The following is a 22,912-nucleotide window of genomic DNA, read 5'->3' as shown; positions in this document are numbered from 1 at the left end:
GGTAAGAGCCCAGATAAATTAACAGCTATAATTCTCTAGCCAGGAAGGAATAAGAAAGAAAGGCATGCCATTTGTAGCATCTAAATCTATTTTTATTTAATAAATGGTACAATGGTTTCAGGTTAAAATGTGACATTAAAAGAAATTTTAGATAAGGTACAAGCTCATGTACAGAATTTCCACAATAAATAACATTTGGCATTAGATTTATTTATCAAATATGAAGTTATAACTTCTCCAATCGGAAACTTTCAGTATCATTGTAACATGTTAAAGTTAGCTCAGGGTACTAAATTGGAATATGTTTAATAATATTAATAAAAATTAATGGAAAGATGGCAGGTTGAAAAATCAATTTATTTCAGGAAAATCATAGCTGGGTGAGACTATGTTTTTATTTCAGGATGTAAATGCCAAAGATATTTGGTGTATCTTACTAAAATCTGTCAATTGTTATAAACCACACACTTTTGATCAGATGGGCAATTATATGTGTGCTTGCTGAATGTATAAATAAATAAATACTTTTAGAATTTGTCTTATTCCATTATAAGTCATTTTTCAAAATGATTAAACTTTACAACATTGTTTGCAAACGTATGATCTAAACTGATTGAACTAAGTGTTACAATTATTAAATTTCCATCAGTTTTTAGAAAATGAATTATCAGTTTTTAGAAATCAATATTGGGATAATATAATGTTGGTAAAACTAATCAATTTTCTCTAAATGCGATATCCCCTGTAAATTTAATATTTTTCTTCCATTGAAATTCTTACTGTTGCATACAACAGAATTGTAGGTCTTTGATGATTTATAATTGTTCAATAAGTTTACATTTGAACAGCAGAGGAAAAATAAATACTTTTTTTCTTGGAGAAAATCTGTGTAATATATAATTATATATGGCATTCTGTTATAATCAAGGGAATTTTTTCAAGTGACTGCAACAGAAATTACATCTTTATTCTGTGTCAATCCTATATTAAGCAGATGCTTTCATCATTTTGCTGTGCTTTTATAATTTCAAGAAAAACGTCACTATTGTTGGTTACAATAGCAAAAACAGCTTCATCTAACTATGACTATTCCGAAATAACAACACAGGTAGGGACAAAAAATAAAATTCATGTTGATATCTTGAAACTTAAATCAACAGATTTTTTTCCTTCATGTGAAAGCAAACTGTCACACTTGCTGAGACAAACCTTGGTGGCTGGACATTCCATTTTCGCATACAAGCTTCCCTTCAAGCTGCAAATTTGCCTTGAATTATAATTACAGACCTGCTGTATTATTATATGTAGCTGTAATGGACCAGTTCCAGTTTGATCCCTGCTGACTTGGCAATAAATTAATCAAGCTAAGCTCAGCGTATTCAACTCTTACTTCTTTGTCCCTCCATGCCCATTTTTCCCCTAGGCTTGGACAGGTGGTACTATATATTTACTTAAACATTGAGAATCCAAATATTATTCATCAATACAATGTTGGTCATTGTATACATATGAACAAAAAGTATAATTAATATAAAACAGAAGATATAAACATTTTAACAGAGAGAAAAAGACTAGAAGCAGCTCTGCATTTCTAAAACCGCAACTGATACACATATTTTTATCTCTGGACAATTGCTCATTTTCTAGACTAAAACTCCAAAAAAAAGATGACCTCTCTAAAACTGATATCCAGGAATGCAACTCCCTTTGCCCAGAATGACCCATGTGAAGGGCAGTTTCTATAACTACCAAGGTTAGCAGTCAACAAGGTGATCACAAACCCCCTTGCTATAAATGAAAGCTCTTTGCTTAGTCCTCTTTGTACTATTTCCAGAGTGTCTCCTTATTCCAGTTCTTAATAATATGTTGCATGTGTATAAATTTCTGTGTTGCTATGTGCCAGACATTCAGGCACATATCTTGTAAATAAGGTGGCAGGCATTTCACAAGACAAGATAAATGTAATAAAAACAATTTTAATAAAATGGAACAACTCATTAGAAAAGGTCTCCATAAGAACCAGAAGAGGCCCATCTTTGCTTTCAAGTACTCTAACTTACCAAGTTTGTACCACATGTCACGGATAGCAAAACCAATTAAACGTCTCATGTCTCCATATCTAAAATGGAAAGCAGAAGTCAGTATCTCCATCCCAGTTTTCTTGTCTAAATGAGAAGCAAAAATCATTTTTGAATGATTAAAAAAAAGACCTACTTGTTCAGGATCTTAATGCATTTACCATGGGAGAATTGCTCTAGCTGCAAGGTGTCCTGGGTGATAAAAGCCACAGCAAGATGAAAATAGTTGTTCCAGAGCTGTAAATTGAGCAGAAGGCAGAACACCGAATTGTTATAATGCATCTCTTCTGAAATGGAAGGTTGTATTAAGCTGTGTAAAACCTAAATAATTTATGAAGGCAGCCAGCAGAAAGGATTTAATATGATGCAAAGTTATGTGCTATTATTACATTGCAATTAGAATAAAAAGACAAGTGTGTGGTTTTTATACCCACCGGCCTGCATTCCCTGAGTAGCATCTGGAGAGTCACATGGGGTTCATTAGCTTATAAACAATAAAATTACCACACACCCTGAGAACTTTTGAATACACCAGGTTCAGAATAATTTTCTATCTCCAACCAAGGAATGCAGCGTTAGAGGTAACAATTATAGTATCATAAGTTCTTCATAACTGCTTCATGGGGGGGGGGGGGGAAGCTCATTGATGTTAGCAAAATTAAATTCTAAAAAATACACATGGAATAATTCATCCAAAAATAACCTATCATTTTTAACCTCAAGAATTATACTATAAAGTTATGAAGAGTTCTGAATTTTCATCAACTTTATTTTCATTGTAGTAATAGTTAAAATGTTAACCACATTTCTCAACGATGAAAAACAAATACATAATTCTATTATGTGGAATATATTTTGTCCCTAGTTTTCAAATATCAGTATAGCAATATTTTAATAGAAAAATTACCTACAGCAAAATTTACCTAGAAAAAGCTGCAACGCCTTGATCAAAATAGTTCCTCATTTTTCCACACAAGGGAAATTTTCTCATGCATAATATTTGTATACCTTATTTGTATACCTTATATATGTCAGTAAACTATTAATAGTGGGTGGTATTTATTTCTATATATTTCATCTCCATCAGTGTAAAGAGCTGATATTCATGTTAACTAACTACTATTAATAAGCTCCGGAGAGGAATACTATAAGAAACATAACGACATGTATGACAATGTGAGGTAGTACTAGAGTCTGCACTAAAACCCAAATCTTTCTAACCATTGTGACTATGAAAAGTATTTTGAGGTTCGAATCCCATGGCTGATGAACTTTAGTACATCTATAGCTATTACTAATGTTGAAGGTGAGGCCCAGTTCTAGCATTAGGATAATTAATGTAGCCAATTTTGTGTAGTGGTTAAGGGACCAGGCTAGAAATCAGATGACTGTGAGTTGTAGTCCCACCTTCAGCTCAAAGCAAAACTTGATGGCTTTGGACTATACAATCTCTCTCAGTTCAACTCACAGGCCTGTTGTGAGAAAATAGTAATAGGAAGAAGTACTATGTAAGTTAGTGGCCTTGAATTATTTATCACAATAAAAGTGGGAAATAAATAAATAAATTGTTCAATTGTTAGAATAATGATATTTTACCTTATTTATCATACTAAATACATGTTATTAATAATACAGGGCTTCCTGCCTGGCAGGGGGTTGGACTAGAAGATCTCCAAGGTCCCTTCCAACTCTGTTATTCTATTCTATTCTAGCCTTGTGGAATATCTGTATTCACTGTTCTATGAAGTCAATATTCCTCTCACTACAGCTCTTCCCAAGAAGAAAATAGTTGTCACACAATGTTCAGAAAGGAAAAATGGCCATTGAGGAACCAATAAAGCCCAGTAGATGGGTAAAAGGAAAAGGTCCTGCAATAGACCAATTGAAATCCAACTGGCCAACAACACTGAAGATCCCCTATTCTTTTTTCCTATATACTGTATGTTGCCTACTAGAAGGCAAATCATTACAGCCTGTGCCATTTGTTCTTTCTACATTTTTTAAATTAGCAGGTTTATCTTCCCTGCAATGTCTCCCTTGTATTCACATCAGAACTCAATCATACCATAGCATAAATTGTTCAAAATTCATTGTCCAAAAATCCTTTATTAAATAAGTTTGCATTATGATAAAAGCATAAGCCAGTCTACCAAAAAAGGGCTACTTAATGTACTATGTAATTTGGTAGGATGAACAATTAATTAATGTCACAGATTCAAATGCTTAGTTTTTTTTAAAATAATGATTTTAATGCATTGAAATAATTTCTTTCTTAGTTTAAAGCACAAACACACATTTTTATTGTTATTATTGCTGTTTTTGGTATTGTTTCTCCACGGCGCAATCAATGCCAATACTATTTTCTTCAGCTTTTTCAATCATATTTTTGTATCAAATGCAGTGTTAGATGGACAATCAAATCAGCCTTAAGAGGAGCATAACATTTTTCTTCTCTCTTTTGCTGCCTACAATTTTTGATGGGAGTTGGACTAACCTCCGAGGCAGCAAAGCATGTTCAAATGGCACACAACACAATCATAGTGTCATACAGCACAATATTCTTTTTGAAAAGCCCTTCCTCCCAGATCTCCATCTGTCAGCATTATGTTTCTAAATTCTCCTCATCTAGAAGAAAGCTTTGTTTGTGAAAATGGTGGAAATTGTTCATCAAAGGAAAAGAGATAAGAAAATAGAATGGTGCACTCTTGTTGAGCTGAAAAACAAGTGAAGTTTCTTTTTTCCAATATTGCCTTTCTTGTCTTCATGAAATTACAAACAAACAAATAAAAACATTCCAGTCAGGATCTGGATTTTCTCCTGCCTTTTCTCCTGAAACTTCTGGAACAACTAACTCCTGTGAATTTTCAAAAAGTGAAACAAATACAGTACAGGCAGTGCAAGGTAAGCATATAAAAATATGAGATCAAAGGCATGCTTAATAATTTACAATTATTACGTAGCCACTATCTCACCTAGTGACTCTAGGCAGTTCATGGTAAAAATTTAAACATAGCACATTGAAAAGATTTATTATCAAAATAAGGCCATCAAAATCCCTTATCTGCTGGATCCAACTAGCAATTTAACCCAATGTCCAAAGAAAAATAACATCTTCATGGTTTTCCAAAAGGCTAACTGGTTTGGGGACAAATTGATTTCTTTATAACCCCTAATATCTAAATTTCCAGGAAGGAAATTTCTCTGTGAACTATCTTCTAAAAGAGTCAAAGCCCTTTATTACTTGTGCAGTAGCTAAACTCAGTTTTGCAATGAAAACAGTGCATAACTGTGATCACAGAAATAATCCTTCCCCTTTTATTCATCATTTTAGATTTAATATGCGTTAGCTATCTTGTTTTAAGTGATATCTATTTTATTCCCTAGGTTGTAATGTTTTTTAACCCCTGCACAGGTAATGAACACCATTATAGTGGTATATTTCACATTGTTATTTTATCTTTGTATTATTTCATTTATTTGATTTTTCTTTTGCGTTATATATTTTACAAAGATTGTTGGTCATTACTGAATAAACAGTATTTTGATTTCTTTTAACTCAATTTAACTGTTAGAAAAACAACAATATACTGTCCAAACTATCTATCATAGCATATATTCTATAATGTACAAAGATTGCATTTTTAAAAGAAAAACATTGTCAGTACAGGATGTTTAGAGAAGGAATGGGAAGAATCTCAAGGTTCATGTTGTTTTTACTCTATTCAATAAAGTGGAACTTTTGAGCTATTTCTTTCCCATATTGAGATGTTCGAGCCTTCATCTGGAAAAGGGGAGAAACAAACATACAAGTGGGAGCTGAAGGGACAGATAAAGGAAAGGCGGGGGGGGGGGAGAGAGAGAGAAATGGCTCATCCTGCAAATTGATGTGTGAAGTTTTCTATTGCCTCACAAGAAGAATAAATCTCACTTGATAGAATCCCATTTTCTGTACAATTCTTAAAGGGAAAGGATCAATCTAAATTCAGGGCCAGAGCAAAGTCATAAATTTCCCTATTCTGTCCCCATTTACTGAACTCCCTCACAATTCAAATACACACGTATAGAAACCCATAGAAAGCTATGTCCTATTATTTTGTGAGGGAAAAAAATAGAACTGTGCTGTGGAAGGTATGATATCCATCCATTGATATACAGTGAATATGGTGCAATAGATGTTTGCATTTTCACTGTGTCAATTGGGGGGGGGGGGGAGAGAGAGAAAAAGTTAAAGTGCTTTGAATGACATTTCATAATTTTTTTAAACATCCCAAACGGGAGATCATAAATAAGTAAATGATAATAAAAGTCAATAAATATGCATTGGCTGCTGCATGCAAGTTTCAAGGGAATCAAAACTCCCAAAACAAGCATTTCTTGTAAGATTGGCAAAACATTTACGCCAACCAATTCTCTAACTTTCTTTACATCAGCATATAGCAAGTTCCAAACCAAAGGAAAGTGTTAAAAGTTTAATTGCTTTGGCAGTATTATTAATTTCTGATGTAGGTTTACAATGAAGATAACTTTACAGGCCACCCCTAACTGTTGTGGCCTGCCAGCGGCTAACAGAGCCGAGTTTTGCAGATATTGGCCTGTCACCTCTCCAAGCCAGATAAGGTCTGTGACTGTAAATCCACCCTCGAAATACTTTGTTGGATGTGAATGAGCAGACTTCACAGTAACTTAATAAAAGGGTTTTTTGTCGGGACAAGGAGTTTGCTTCATGCTCTGGTGAAGCCTAGGTCAGAACACTAACAGAGAATGGAATGGGACAATTTTCCATGGCCAAATTTCCACAAACATCTTTCTGCGACCAACTTGTTGTGGGACATTTGGTGGATATTTTCACGCAGGATAACTCAATGTGATAAATGATATCCACCACTGTTTATTTCTATTTTGTCTTATCCACTGGAAAGTTGAGCAGTTTTTTGGCTGAGGAAGAGGGAGGTTGGTTACACCAGCTATCTTCTTGTCTTATTCTTATATTTTGTTTTATTCTAAGTTTTATCTGTAAGCCAGGCAGTCTCGCTTTGGAATCATGCAGCCTCGAAATTGAAATAGCAAGAACAGAGGGAAGAAAAAGAAAATCTGGCATGCCATTGGCATGCAGTCTGTTAAATCTCAGAGAGTAAAGAAAATTATGCTTTATCATTGATGATCTGGCTTGAAAAGAGCTATTACTCATTATGCATTCATTTACATTAATATTATTCACATTTACTACATGAATTTTATAAACCATATTTTTACTTGTCACATTATGGGACAAGTAGGACAAAAAGGAAGCTTAAGGTCCTTTCTGAGGCCTTTTTTGAGATATAATTTTGATTTCACACTGCATGCCTCACTTTACTTGACAGTAATAAATTCTGTCTGATAATTCACAATTTTGGTACTTTGCTTGCTGCTCTGATGCTATATTAAAATATTTAATTATATTTAATGAAATCTGAAAAAAGGATAGGTACGCTAAGTCTTTTGTCTTCTTGAGGTCTTGCTATAAAGGACATTTCTTTCTACATGCTAAGTAATTTCCTCAATAACTGTATGATTGCTTCAATTAAATAATTAATTAACATATGTGTCATCCAGTCTTATTCTATGGTTCTAGGCAGTTTACAAACGTTGAGAATTTATTTTGACTTTTGGGATAACAATTAAGGTGTTTTTAAGAAACACCAACATAAGTAAGCTTGGTTAAAAAAAAAGTTTTAACTCACTCCCTACATTGAAATAAGGTAAGGGCCACACTCAGTAGTGGGATCAAGTAATTTAAAGACTGGTTCTCTGTCCTAATGAGACAAATGTGTTCTATTTATTCTATAGTTTGTGTCCAAATCGGCTAAACTGTAAAAGCATCAGACTGAGACCTATACAATCATCAAAAGATAAAATCTGGGGAAAAAAAACAGTTCTCCCAAATTAAATGGCCTTCAGATGCATTTCATCCTATATTAGTCTAATTCCAAACAGTTTGGGAAAATACTGAAAAAAAGTTGATGCAAAACAAGTAAATTAATAAATAAATAGATAGATAGATAAATAAGCAAGCCACTTACTTGTTCTTCAAAATTCATGTTTTCCAGAAACTTGTGATTCATAGTCTCAGAAAATTTGTTGATGGCTCTCAGAAACACCCTAAAGAAAAACAAGATGAATTATTTTTAATTTTTATTTTATTTTATCCCATTAGCTGGCATCAAAGCAAACTAAGCAGTGATATATATATATATTAATTTATACAAATTATGTGGAAGGCCACCCAACTTGGAAATATGACCTCTGGGAGACCTACATTGTATTAAACGAATAAAAAACAAAATAATGAAAATAAAGGAGACAAAAGCATACAACTATACCATATGGAATAAGTGAGGCTAAGCCATATAAGTGAGGACAAGCAACATATTTCACTTTGAAACCATGGCAGGACAGGCCCAATGCCCAGGGAGCAGCCAGGTTTTCAAGGCTTTATAAGAGGCAACAGGGTTACTCCCATTCAAATCTAATAGAGTTATGCTATGCCAAAGGACACAGCATGTAACAAAGAGTTAGAACAGTGGTGGGATACGACTGGTATGCCCCGGTACGGGCATATCGCTGCCTGTTGAGAGCACCAGGTACAGTTCCAGTTCAGTACTCTGGAGGTCCCACCCACCCGCCCACCCTCCTTACCTGTATTTGAGCTAATCGGGCTTACGCGCACACACATGGAGCATACAGCGCCTGCGCATTGCTCCGCTGAGAAGCTGGAGCATCGTGGGTGGTAAGTACACAGGCGCATTCTGTGCGCATGCTGCAGACGTGCATGTGGTGGACGCCCAGCCCCGTTGCACCGTACGGGTTGCAACGGGATCTGAAACCCACCACTGAGTTAGAATATGAATTGCTCTCAACAGTGTATAATAAATGGTACATTCTCTATAAGGTCATATTTCTTTCAATTTCTAATTTGAAATATATTCTAATTAGTTTTCACTTGTGCAAATCACAAGTCTTTTGGTGTGCTGCGGAACCACAGTTTGTTTGTGTGAATATAGTCTAATAAATCTTTCACATTCAATATGTTTCCCGTGACATAGTTCTACGCTTACTTTTAAAGGACTAAGGGCTTTTTTTAATTGATCAGCCAAACAGAAATATTAACTTCTTTAATTATTTACACTGAGTCCTGGCTCATTAGAATTAGCCTCCTACATACTGCCTAGCAAAACCCTCAGCTATTAAATTATATTTACTTGCCAATTATTTTCTATTAGCCATACAGGATATAATTTGAATTAATAAAACCACTGTTGGTATAGGAACCCAACAAGTAAGTACCACTATCTCCTATAATTAAACAAAAAAACAAATGGGAATAAGAACCAGGAGCAACTTTTCCCTTTCTTGTTTTTCTTGACTTTAAAGTAATACAATTCTACATTTAGTTCATTCCTAGACTGTAATAATTCTCATACAGTCAGAGAAAAAAAATGGGGTCATAATAAAGGAAGGTTATTTGGAAAATAAGCTAACTACCTCAAAAGAGGAGGCCAGGTAACCCGCTACATAAAGTGGCAATGAGAAAGAAACACAACTGTGTGACTATTATTTCTGTATACAGAGCTTGCCTTTTGCTAGACTATTATTTCTGTATATAGAGCTAGCTTACTAGCTGTTGCTAGAAGCCATTGGTTAAGACTTCCTAACCTTTCTTCAGGAAGATTATCAGGAGTTCTTGGATTCTTGTGAGGTTGTCCAATTGATTCTAATTCTGCCTATTTGATTGATGATTAGGGGACTGGAAGCTAAAACATATGAAGAATGGTTGCAGGGACTGGGTATGTCTAGTTTAATGAAAATAAGGACTACAGGAGATAGCAGCATTCCAATATCTCAGGGGTTGCCATAAAGAAGAGGGAGTCAAACTATTCTTCAAAGTACCTGAGGGTAGGACAAGAAGCAATAGGTGGAAACAAATCAAGGAGAGAAGCAACTTAGAACTAAGGAGAAATTTCCTGACAGTTAGAACAATTAATCATTGGAACAACTTGCCTCCAGAAGTTGTGAATGTTCCAACACTGGAAGTTTTTAAGAACATGTTGGATAACCATTTGGCCAAGTGGGGTAGAGTTTTCTGCCTAAGCAGGGGGTTGGACTAGAAGACCTCCAAGGTTTCTTCCAACTCTGTTATTCTATTCTATTCTATTTGATGAAGATGGCCAGATGTCCTTGCCTTTAATAATTGCATAGAAGGTTTTTGGTAGGGTTGTTTACTTCCAAGTAAAATCCTCTAATTGAAGCAACTATTGGAAATGAAATAATTCTATTTTTTAAATCTAATCATTCTAAGTAGTATACACTTTAAAAAAACTGTTTATACAATAATGCTTTATTTTGACTGAAGAGCATTCAGATTAGTAAAATATGTTTCAAGTGAATTCCCAGACACACTTGCCCAATTAGAAACCACAGGATATCTTGACCTGCTCAGTATGATGATATAGCAGATCGATAGAGAAAATGACTTACTGACAGCAAATGTGCTGAAATAAGGTAAAAATGATGAGAATCACTAAATATCTGACTCCTAGATTCAAGGGTATAGAGTGATATTTGCTAAAGGCATAGACTAAAGGTTAGTAGTACAAAACCAACTTTCCATGTATTCAGTCACTTACATGAGTGCAAGTGGTGGTACATTGGGTAGAATGTAGTATTGCAGGCTCATTCTGCTTATTGTCAGGAGTTTGATCCTGACCAGTCAAGGCTCACTCAGCCTTCTGTCCTTCCAAGTCAGTAAAATAAGGGCTGAGATTTGGACGCAATATGCTGACTCTGTAAACCACTTAGAGTGGGCTGTAAAGCACTATGAAACAACATATAAGTCTAAGTGCTATTGTTACATCACCAGCCACCCTGGAAAGGACTCCTTCTGAACAAGTATTAGATTATGATAAAATTCAGAAAGTATGTATGATCATCACTGTTACCACCACTTACAAGTCAGAATTTTATTAGAATGCATGCAAAAAAAAATCAGGTTAATATTTAGGAAATATTAGGAGATTGGTCTCCTCCAGTGGTGGGATTCAAATAATTTAATAACCGTTTCCCTGCCCTAATGATTTCTTCCAACAACCAGTTCAACAAACTACTCAGAAAGTTAACAACTGATTCTCCCGGAGTGGTGTGAACTGCCTGAATCCCACCACTGGTCTCTTCTTTCTAGTACTACTACTCTGATGAAATGTTAATATTCAAATTCATCCTAAAAGGTTTGTAATGCAACCTTAGCTTCTATAAAATGTATTGAATTTATGCCATATAAATATTGTGCATGTTTCACAAATTTATTCAGCTTAGATTTGGGTTTGGTGGCCTGATTGACAGATTCATTCTATGCTCAGGTTCATTACTCTAGGCTGGGATAAGATGATAAAGTGCAATGTATTAGCATGGCTTGGCTTGGCATCTAGGTGTCCTTTGAAGTAACAAAATGAGAAACAGAATCCAAATCGATTTAATTTACTTGAAATGCCTACCTATGGTGAGAAATGAAAAGGAAAATATTATCCTTCCCCAATAGAAGAGAAATACGACTCTTCAATTCTTTCTCCCCTAGTTCTGAAAGCCTCCTGTAAAAGCTTGCTTGCTTTAGTCAGTCATTCAGTCAGTATGCAGCCCATCTCCCAAGGGGCAACTCCAGGCAACTTATTGATAATAATCCAATGAACATCTCATATTAAACAATTTTGTGCAAGTAGATGCAACAGGCCTTTCCTGATATGCAGTCCCCATATCACCTCAAGACATCCATGGTAAAATAAAAAACACTTTTTCTAATATGCAATATTTGTAATTTTTACTAAGAACATTTTTGTCTTTTAACAATCCTGTAATCTCTTGCATAAGGTGCACTCAGGGCCACTGAACAGAATTCAAGCATTTACTGGACAGATGCCCTTCCTGATGCCTATGTGGAATTGTCGGCAGACTATTAGTCATTGTGCCCAGAGAGAGGAACAGAACAGAAGAGAATAGAATAGAATAATAGAGTTGGAAGAGACCTTGGAGATCTTCTAGTCCAGTGGTCGGCAAGCCGTGGCTCGCGAGCCACATGTGGCTCTTTACACATTTTAATGCGGCTCTTCTGTGTGCTGGGCGCCCACTCCCCTCCCTCCTCTCGGGCACTTCAAAACAAGCGCCCCTTTCCCTTTTTTCTTTTCGACCCACAATGATTAGGGAGGATCCTGAAGTTGGGCGGGGACAAGAAGCGAGGAGGCAGAAAAAGAAACGGAGGCTAAGGAGCTTCCCCCCGCCCCCTCCCAGCAAAAATCTAACTGGCGGGCAGTAGCAAATTAGCCGATCACGCTGCATGGGCAGTAGCAAATTAACCGATCACGCGGCGTGATCGGCTAATTTGCTACTGCCCGCCCGGCTCCCCGGTTAGATTTTTGCTGGGAGGGGGCGGGGGGGGGAAAGCTCCTTAGCCTCCGTTTCTTTTTCTCCCTCCTCGCTTCTTGGGGCTCCACCAATGGGGGAGCAAGGCCCGCCCAGTGCCAGGCTTTGGGCTAACACAGAGGTCTGCAAAGTTGGCTGTTTTAAGACTGGTGGACTTCAATTCTCAGAATTCTGGGAGTTGAAGTCCACCAGTCTTAAGAGCCAATTTTGCAGATCCCTGGGCTAATATGATTGATGCCCTTGGTGGACTTCAATTCTCAGAATTCTGGGAGTTGAAGTCCACAAGTCTTCAAGCTGTCAGGTTTGAAGACCCCTTGGGGTTTTTTTCCTAAAGGGTTAGGGATGCAAGGATCTTGTAACTTGACAGCTTTAAGACTTGCGTGCTTCAAATGCCAGAGTTTATTGAAACTAAAAACAGTGTACCATCCTATGTATTTTCGGTTTTAAAAATGTGGCTCTCAAAATAAATTTCAATCATGGTTTTGGCGAGATTTGGCTCAGTTGAAAAAAAAGGTTGCCCACCACTGTTCTAGTACAACCCACTACCACTACCTAGGATCAAAGGCACACCCTCCAGATTGTGAGATGAGAGTTCCACTTCTAGTCTACTATGCTACTCCATTTCTGCTAAGAACAATACAGTTGTAATATTTAACAGTATATCAGTACTTTTGTATTGTGCTGTACTGTAAATATACAGTATCAGTACTTCTGGTATTTAATATCAGAAAAATATTTAATATTATGGAAACCATGTTTATTATAGCTTTGAAAGTTTTATTCAGTGACTAATGCTAGATATATCTGTAGTGACAATTCCTGGTCCTAATGCTTATGGTGTGCTAATTAAGATTTTCTAAACAAAACAATACACAACGCAATAAACAAAAAACTCTATAGAAACTGAGAATTTTACTGATCATGGATAGGATGAAAAACATCTTGAAGCTAAGATTATCTCTTCCAGCTTCATAGATTAATTCATATTTTTATGATTAATTATATTTCATATTACTTTTGAATACGTTGTTTTTCTTCAACAAATGGAGCAATTATTTTGTTTTTCATCTGTTACCTGTTTTGTATAGCATTCTGCACAAAATGGAAAATATTTGTTCTCAGCTCAAAATGAACTATCCCTCAGCTGAAACATTGCATCAATACAATTCAATATTGGCTGGATTATGTCAAAACAAAACTCAGTAGCTCCAGTGTTTTTGTTCCAATTTCAGTCTGAACTTGCACTTTTTGTTTTATATTTGTAACAATGGGAAAGGCCCATTTTAAGTTAGGAAAGTCCTATTTTCAGTTGTTGTTTTTTAACAGAACCCTTAAAATGGCATCATTCAAAATAGCCAGATTTTTCTCAGGTGAGAATATGCTTTCTTCTGACTTCAAAACAAATCTACTGGAAGACATGAATTTTAGTCAAATTTAGTGCATTCAAAATATTCTGAGATCAGAATGCTTTATGAATTCCTAAAACTAACATCTGCTTAGGTTCAAGAAGAAATAAATGTTAACCAATCCAGTCAATTTTTACTTTCACTTCCCAGTTCAAATGCTAATTTGCAACATAGTAGGGAAAGAAGTATTTAACAAACATCAATTTTTATTCCTTTTTAATACAACGCAATGGATCTCAACTTCTGTTTTTTAATCTTTGCAATATTTTCCAAATTAGCATGTAGACTAAGCTATTCCATTTGACTTCCCAAGAGTGACAACAAATTTCAGAATTTCCAGATACAATAAGAATTGAAATTCCAGTAATTAAACGACATCAGGTTATAGAATAGAATAGAATAGAATAGAATAGAATAGAATAGAATAGAATAGAATTATTTATTGGCCAAGTGTGATTGGGCACACAAGGAATTTGTTTTTGGTGCATATGCTCTCAGTGTATATAAAAAGACAAGATACATTCGTCAAGAATCATGAGGTACAACACTTAGTGATTCTTGATGAATGTATCTTGTTATTTTTTAGACTGGACTAGATACCAGTTAAAATCTCAGTTCTACACTCCTTTAGTTAGAAACAAAAAAATCTATTAATTTGTTTTTTTTTTTAAACTAGCTAACAGAACATTAAATTGCACTGCAAATTATATATATATATATATATATACACACACATACATACATACATACATACATACATACATACATACATACACACATACATACATACACACATATATATATCCCTCCCTCCCTCTCTCTCTCGCCCTCTCCCCCCACACCCCCACACCTACTGTACATCAATAAGAAAATGAAAAGATAGAAGTAAGCACCATAAAATTATAAAATTCAATAAGATTTATTCTCAGAAAAGGAATTTCATTTATTTATTTGTATCCCACCTTTATTATTTTTACAAATAACTCAAGGTGGACAACATATCCAACACCCCTTCCTCCTCTTACTTTCCCCATAACAACAACATGGTGTGATGAGTTGGGCTGAGAAAGAATGACTGGCCCATGATCACCAGGCTGGTTTTCATGGCTAACACAGCACTGGAACTCACAGCCTCCTGGTTTCTAGCCTGGTACCTTAGTCAGTAGGCCAGACTGGCTGTGAATTAAAGGATGCAGTTTTATATTATAGTAGTTGAACTTTTAATCATTTCTCCTTCAGTTTTGGAGCAGTGTACATTAAAAGTGGTGGAGTAGCATTCTTTTCCTCCTCCCCATAATGACCAATAAAAATAACCCACTAAAATGTCCTTTGGGCACTCAAAATTAGGGTGGTGATTACAAGGAGTTGGTGGAGAATTAGCCATAAGAACATTCCTTTCTCTGGGAGTCAAGGACATTCAGCCTTCATCTGGATGGGAGTGACTGGAGGTTGTCTCCAGTTGGGATGGCAAATTGATTGGACCATGTGATAGACTTGTAGGTGCAGGGAATGGATCTTTGATTTTGTTTTGGGTGGGGAAAACCCAGAACTGTCAGATTCGGATTTTCCCAGATATGCAAATATGACATCTCTAATAAAATGGAACTTTGAGGAACTTCAAGTCTCGGGGTCTTCTTTCATTGGGATGTTACTTGGAAACCTGACAATTACATCCCTGATATTTCAAATTCTGCCACTGCTATCTATCATGCAGAACCACAAATAATACTTCCAACTAGAGCGCTACACATTCCTTTTGAGATGGAGAATGGAACCAATTATGTGTATCATATGACAAACCCTTTCTCTGAATTGCAGTATTTGTCATTCTTCATTGCATTTTACTCCTTCCTCCAAAATATGAGAGCGGATATCTTTTTTTTCCCCTTTGGGCAAAGAATCAACTGTGATAAGAGCATAAAGGATTACAAGCTGGTACAAACACTTTTTTCCTTTCATCTTCCCCAGGCTTTGTTCAGATTTGGTAAATGCGAGAGGATCCAGCCTTTACAACTGGCTCTGCTATGGAGAACATAGCGGATGAGATAAAGGCGATGCTGAACTTGCAGTGCTGACTTTAATTTTTCACCTTGAGACACAGAGGCAGCAAAAGAGAGACTGGCCACAGGAGAGTGCATTGTGCAAAAGAAGGCAATAAGCTTGTTACCTTAAAGAAACTGCTGGAATAATACAAGAGTTTTAGAGTGAATCAGCAGATTTTCCCTCAAAGTCAGATGCATAATAGGTTTAACTGTTTTCTTCCTGAGATTGCATTCTTTGAAAATGCAGACCTTCAGGAATAAAATGAGAACAATATTTAATTAAAAAACAAAACAGAATTCTAGGTTGATAATCTCTGTAAAAAAACCTTTCTAATGTGGACAGGTAGAGTTTGTAGGCAAGAACCTATTTTGAGTACTGCAACTTTTGACTTAGAAAGGAGTGTTTTACAGGGTTTATTAATTTGGGGATCCATTACATTCAATCATGGGTAACTATCTCATGCTCAACAGGGCACTGGTAGATTCAATTGTTGTATATATCAACCAATCTCTGTAGCTCAACCAATGGTTCTAGGTGGATTACAAAGAACATAATAAGAATTAAATACCATAAAAACATAAAGAACAGGAGCAAACATACAATTTCAGACTTGTTTCCTGAAGTATGGTAGAGTATCAAATTGTTTATGATAAATGAAGAATCTTCTCACAGTATCAAATAAATATCACTGAAATTTATTTCTAATTGACCAATTACTTATGCCCTCCTGTTTTTCACAAGCCACAATACCACTCAGAAAGCTACCCAAATCAATTCCCTCTATGGAACTGAATGTTTCATTTTTCATGAATTCACCCTCTTATTCTTTTAGGCCTTGTCTTAAGTATAGAATTGGTGGCAATCAAGTTTTTCACCACTTTTGCTTCCCAATGTTGCATATTTTCCTGGCAAAAGTCACTTTGGCCAGCATATGAGTTCATTCCATTCCATTATGATGGAAAAATTCACTGTCATGGAAACTCGGAGTTTTTTCAAGTTACTTTCTGGCATGGATAATCTCCAATTGAGACCATCTGCCATGCTTTACTTCTTCTTGGTAATAACTATTGACAAACTCATGTTGTGAAACCAGATAGCTTAACAGAAGCACCTGCCTAGACAAATTGTATAAATAGTATGTACTAGGTGAGAAACTGTTTGATCCAAAAAAATAAGGAATACTTCAGCATACAAAACTGGCAAAAAAAAAAACAGCTAGAATAATTATTGGCCATGCAAACTGGCACACTAAGCATACTACACTCAGAATTTGTTTACTATACAAACAGAATCTAATGGTTTATAAATTTGAAATAATTTTTTGGGGATCTGTTTAGGACAAATAAATGAATTAAAGCTTATTTTAAGTGAACAGATGCAAATCTATAGAGAAATAATATACAGTATCTGGGTTTGTTTTCATCTTGGAGTGAAACATCATTTTTTAAATCTTTAAGTATCATTTTGAAACTACAGCACTCCTTTTTCAGTTCAAAAAATTGATCATAAATACACTTTGATTTTGAAATAAATCCAATGCAGATTTATGGTATATATCATCTTCAAGATATTCAGTTTGTTATGTTTGTTTTATATTTATATATTGCCAGTAACACTTATGGTTATATCTTTTTTCAAAAAAAAAACCACAAACTTTTTTTGAAGAATTACTTTTATGTTAGTCAAAACATTATTCCCACAATAAAGCTAAAAAATTGTTATTTCATCATAAAATGCACTTCTATCAACTTTCACTTCATTTTTCTTCATTACAAGTATAATAATTTACAAATAATTTGCTCTATATTTCATAAATAGCATGTAGGATAGACTTTGTATTAAATAAAGTTATATAAATTACTAATATTCTCCATTCCCTAAGGATGAGAGTAAATGGTAACTCATTGATAAATAAAAGATAGTAGATAAAATATATTGAATAATAGATTTTTAAAAATTACACATCACTTTTTTTGGTCCTATAAAATAGGATATGCAATAAATATCTTGCAACAACCACTTTTTAAAATGCACCAACAAAAAAAAAAGATTAAGAGCTGTTTGAAAACCATTAAAAGCTAAGGAGAATCAAAATCATAGAGTATGAAGTTAAGAAAATAGTAATAGTGTACACCTATTACACTTATATACTGCCCCATAGTGCTTACTTTCTGGTTCATTTACAATGTCAGCATATTGCCCCCAACTATCTGGGTCCTTATTTTACCAAGCTCCAAAGGCTGAATCAACCTTGATCCCCATTAAACTCCAGACAGTGGGCAACATTTGCCTGCAATACTGCATTATAACTATTGTGCCACCAGGGCTCAATTCTGACAAAGAGTTTCTGCCATGGAAACAATATGCTTTATTACCACCAATATCTCTTTTGACTGGAAAAGACAGAAACAACATCTATTGATGGTTAGGATCATTGAAAAATACTCCTGGTCCCCAAATACAGAATGAATATTGTCATGGTGGTAATTTATAACTGCATCTAAGGATCTTTACATTGAATGTTCTTCTAGATAGAAGGTCCATTCAGAGCATCCCTTCTTTTCAAGTGGCATGACCAAAGCCAGTGGCTGAGAGTTAAAGATGTGCAAATATTTAATTAGGGAAGGGATGGCTTTTTCTAAGAGCATTTCTGTCCTAACTTCACTGATCCACACATAATTCTTCTTTGTTCCTTTGGTGGTGGTGGTGGTGGTGGTGGTGGTGTGTGTGTGTGTGAGAGTGTGTGTGTGTGTGTGTGTGAGAGAGAGAGAGAGAGAGAGAGAGAGAGAGAATTCCTGGCCAGTATTTCACTCTTGAGTTTCAATGTACCAGAAAACAATACAAAGACTGCTTTTATTTGTGTTGCTTTTCTTCCTGAGCCTAAAAATAATCATCCCAAACCTGTAGCCATGCTGGCAACCTTTATCAGTTTAGTTACTCTAATGTCACCAAAGGTATGGAAAATGCTAACGTTTGTGGCATAAATATATTTTCTATCAGGACATAAGTTCTTTGTCTAACATTGCTACACCTGGTGTCTATTGATCATGACATGAAAACAGCCAAAAAAAGCTGTTTATGACAGCTTTTCTGCAAATATTTACTGGGAATGTTGCATGAGCTTTGAGAAGTGGGACTAATAAATATTTGTTTAGTTTACAAATCTTGCAGCAATAATATTCTACAGATCACAGGATATACTGCTTAGCATCCATAGCTAAGAGAATATAATTCTTCTTAAACTGTCATGAACACAGTAAACAAGAATGAGGAAGAACATTTTTGTTGCAACTGCTATTCAAGACTGAATATCCCAGCTCCCTAGACACAAGCAACCTTAAGACATGAACTGTTCTTCTCAAGTTCCTAATATCTGAGATGATATATGTATTTATCAGAGATACCGCCACTGTACCTTAAGATAAAAAGAGAACAGGAGTTCCAATGACACGGATGTTGGATGAACTGCCATATTCAAGGTGCCAAAGAGATCAGAATGGACAGTCCTTCAGTGCTACCTTCTCCATAGATGGTGTAAATACAAATTAAATGGGAAGGAAGCAGCTGAGTAATTCAGCTATCGGCCTATGGGATGGGCTAGATTTCATATAATTATTTTGTAACGGTGTCTGTACAATAGCACCAGAATTAATGTTAATCAGAGATGATGAAACTTGATCTACTTTGTATTCTACAGAAACAACAAACTAAGTCAGAAAAATAAATTGCTTCACAGACAAGAGATGGGAGGATCATATTTTAAAATGATTTAAGCACTGTCTGAAAATAGAAAAACAACACAGCATACAAAATATTGGCAAGGACCTTTCTTCTTTAGTGTACTTTCTCCCCCTTTTAGGGTTACATGGAAGAGACTACTCTCCTAGTTATTAATTGTATTCAGGTTTAAAAGTGAATTGCATTCACTTTTAATTCTGTATCTCTTTTATTTTATTTTAATATTCTCGACATTAGTGTTATTGCTTGAATGGCTGAAACAGTAATATCAAACATGAGAAGGAAGTATTCACAAATTTGGGAGAAGATGCAGGAGTACATAATATATTAGATCAGCATATTTTTAGAAAATACGAAATACCTGCTGTATTATTAGCTGACTAAATGTTGTGAAAGACAGTAAGAAAATATGAGAAGGCTAGAATTCTGAACAGAAAATGCACTGCAATCCAATTATTATACTTGCTTATTACTGTTGAATTGTGTATGTGGCTTTAGAAGAACTGTCAGACTCGTGTTTTTAAATGTAAATTACAGTTTATTTTTATATCTAAAGAAGATCAATATATGCTGAAATTATCCTTTGCTTCGAGATGTATAAACAACACAAGGAAATTACAATAATTTGCTTTTCATTATCCAATGTCTTTCTAAGGTAAATACACATAAATATTAAAACAAGCCCAGAGGTCATATGATAACCCCATTATGTTTTTGTGAAACACACTGTACAAATTGCACCGAAAGCTAGCAGCAATTTGTAAAATTGGTACAATTTATATACAAAAGAATTCCAATTATAGGAGCAAGAAAACATTCCTTTAGAAAATGTAGAGTTTTTAGAATGTGCTTTCCTAGAAAATGTCTGCTGCTTTAGGGGGCATATTGCACTGCTTTTCTTTACAAAAAATATACAGCACTGAAATATTTAGTACTGAAATCAAGTAGCTTTGCTGATGCATTAGTTGGGGAAAAAACTGCTTTCCAATTGTAAGGTGATAAAAGAAAAGTAGTAGCTGTATTAAAATAACAAAAATACTAAAAAAAAGTTTCAATTCAGTTTAAATCTTTTTTTTTCTTTCAGATTAGAAGAAAGACTGTTATGATCCTGAAGCCCCAATGTATATAGTTCACAAGTTAAAAATGGAGTATGGTAGATATCCAGAAGATAAGTTATGCATATTTTCTCAGATATTCAATCAGGTTTTTATTTTTATAAGGGATCCTAAGGTTACAGTCTTTACTGAGAATCATTCTTATTGATCTTAGATTAATTTATTGTGGAATTGATATGGAGGTTGAGGCACTGTTAATTAGATTAGCTTTTGTTAATTTTAATAACTTTGTGCAATCAAAGTTCAGGTTTCTTGTGCAGCGAGACTATTATTGTTCCTCATTTTTTGAGACAATAAAACTGGAAACTCTTATTTAACAAAGTCAAAACAAAATTAAGTTTGATATAGAGAGTGTCACATTTTGGAAATGTTGCAGATCAAACTGAGCCTCTTTCGTAGGTGTTTAGGTACTTAAGAAGAGCAAAAGTGTTTAAATAATAAATTAAATAATAATATAAAAGACAAAGGCTAGAAAAAATTATCTGCTGTAGTAGCGCCAGGAATTAGCACCAATGCTGAACAATCTTCGCTGGAATAAGAAAGGACATGGTGTGATAATGTAACATAAGCCTTAGTGGCGTAGTGGTTAGATGCAGTACTGCAGGCTGCTTCTGCTGACTGCCAGCTGCCTGCAATTTGGCAGTTCGAATCTCCCCAGGTTCAAGGTTGACTCAGCCTTCCATCTTTTCAAGGTCGGTAAAATGAGGACCCAGATTGTTGGGGGCAAGATGCTGACTCTGTAAACTGCTTAGAGTGGGCTGTAGGGCACTGTAAAGCAGTATATAAGTCTACGTGCTATTGCTATAAGCCAAAACCTCTGAGATTTACTACATTAAGATACTACTAAGACAATAAGAAGGGTATTCATATATTTATGAACATATATATTTAGGCATGTATGTATGTATGTGAAATATATATTTGTTTTCGTAGATTTTCACGGGTGTAGGTGTGCTGGTCTTGTTGTATTTGGGTCTTTTCCCATGTAAGATTGAGATTGTCTTGGCAACATTTCGGCAAGGTCTCACTTGCCATCTTCAGGCTGGGTTTTGGGGTGTGTGTGTGTGTGTGTGTGTGTGTGTGTGTGTATGTATGTATGTATGTATGTATGTATGTATGTATGTTTGTAACATAAGATGTTCCCAAAGGAGCAAAAAGCAAGCTCAGGTCAATGTATTGTCATTGTTCTGTAGAATTAGAAATATTGTACCTATGAATAATGTAGATGCTGACATATTTGAGATGATGTGCAGAGTAATTCAGAAGTGAGATTTGTGAAGTGATAAGGTATCACACAGACATTCATTTGATTAAGATTCTGTACAAATTGTCATAATGCATCAGCATGTAAGAGAAATGTCTTCCCAGAAATCTCTCTATTATACTTTTCCTCTAAATCAAGTGGCTAATAGTTGGAGTGTAATGGAGTTCTCAAACAAAATTAAAAGAGAATTGATTTGTGAATAAAAGTTACAGAATTGCTGACATTCTGGATAGGTATACCGCCATAGAAATGTATAAAATGTACACAGGTCAATTAATCAATTAATCTAAGGATATATTAACAATCATATTGGTTTCAATTCAAAAGGTAGCAATAAGAGGGCAAATCCAAACCATAAGGGGTAATTTTCCAACTTCTATGTTGCAGCTCCAATTATTGCAACCAACCATAATAAATATTCTCTTTAGAGGAGGTTTTCCTGTATTAATCTCATTTTAAGATTATACTAATTTCATTTTATTCAAAACAAATTGTCATTGTTTGGAATACAATAGAATAGTCAAGCTCATTCAAGATTATACAAATAATATTACATCACTAAGCTGTTTTAATAATTCCAAAGGTGCTTTTTCAAGAGCCAATTGGAATTTCTGAAAACAGAAAGTCCAGTTGCCTCTTGAAAGAGCACCCTTGGGAACTCCTTGACCTGGATGACTGAGAATCTCCATATATCTGTTTAAATAACTAATACACAGTCATTTAAAACAAAGCTACTGGTTACTCTTACATTATTTCTAACAAATGCAGAACTTTAAAAGTAATAAAAGACATCAACTAAATAAGGTCAGATAATAATTA

The 22,912-nt window shown here is 35.0% G+C and overlaps 1 protein-coding gene across 1 annotated transcript in view; it reads right to left on the bottom strand.

Annotated features, from left to right (window-relative positions):
* DOCK2 (dedicator of cytokinesis 2) overlaps positions 1 to 22,912 on the bottom strand; it is a 322,820-nt gene that overhangs the window by 67,783 nt on the left and 232,125 nt on the right. Inside the window, exons 30-32 of the mRNA XM_081939650.1 lie at positions 8,141 to 8,219; positions 2,215 to 2,315; positions 2,061 to 2,119 (exon numbers count right to left, since the gene is read on the bottom strand). Of these exons, the coding sequence (XP_081795776.1) occupies positions 2,061 to 2,119; positions 2,215 to 2,315; positions 8,141 to 8,219 (239 nt within the window). The remainder of the gene's footprint in view (positions 1 to 2,060; positions 2,120 to 2,214; positions 2,316 to 8,140; positions 8,220 to 22,912) is intronic.

This window comes from Natrix helvetica (assembly GCF_964273705.1).
Source record: "Natrix helvetica genome assembly, chromosome: 1".
In the NCBI taxonomy this organism is placed as follows: Eukaryota; Metazoa; Chordata; class Lepidosauria; order Squamata; family Natricidae; genus Natrix; species Natrix helvetica.
This window is presented reverse-complemented; position numbering and strand designations above follow the sequence as displayed.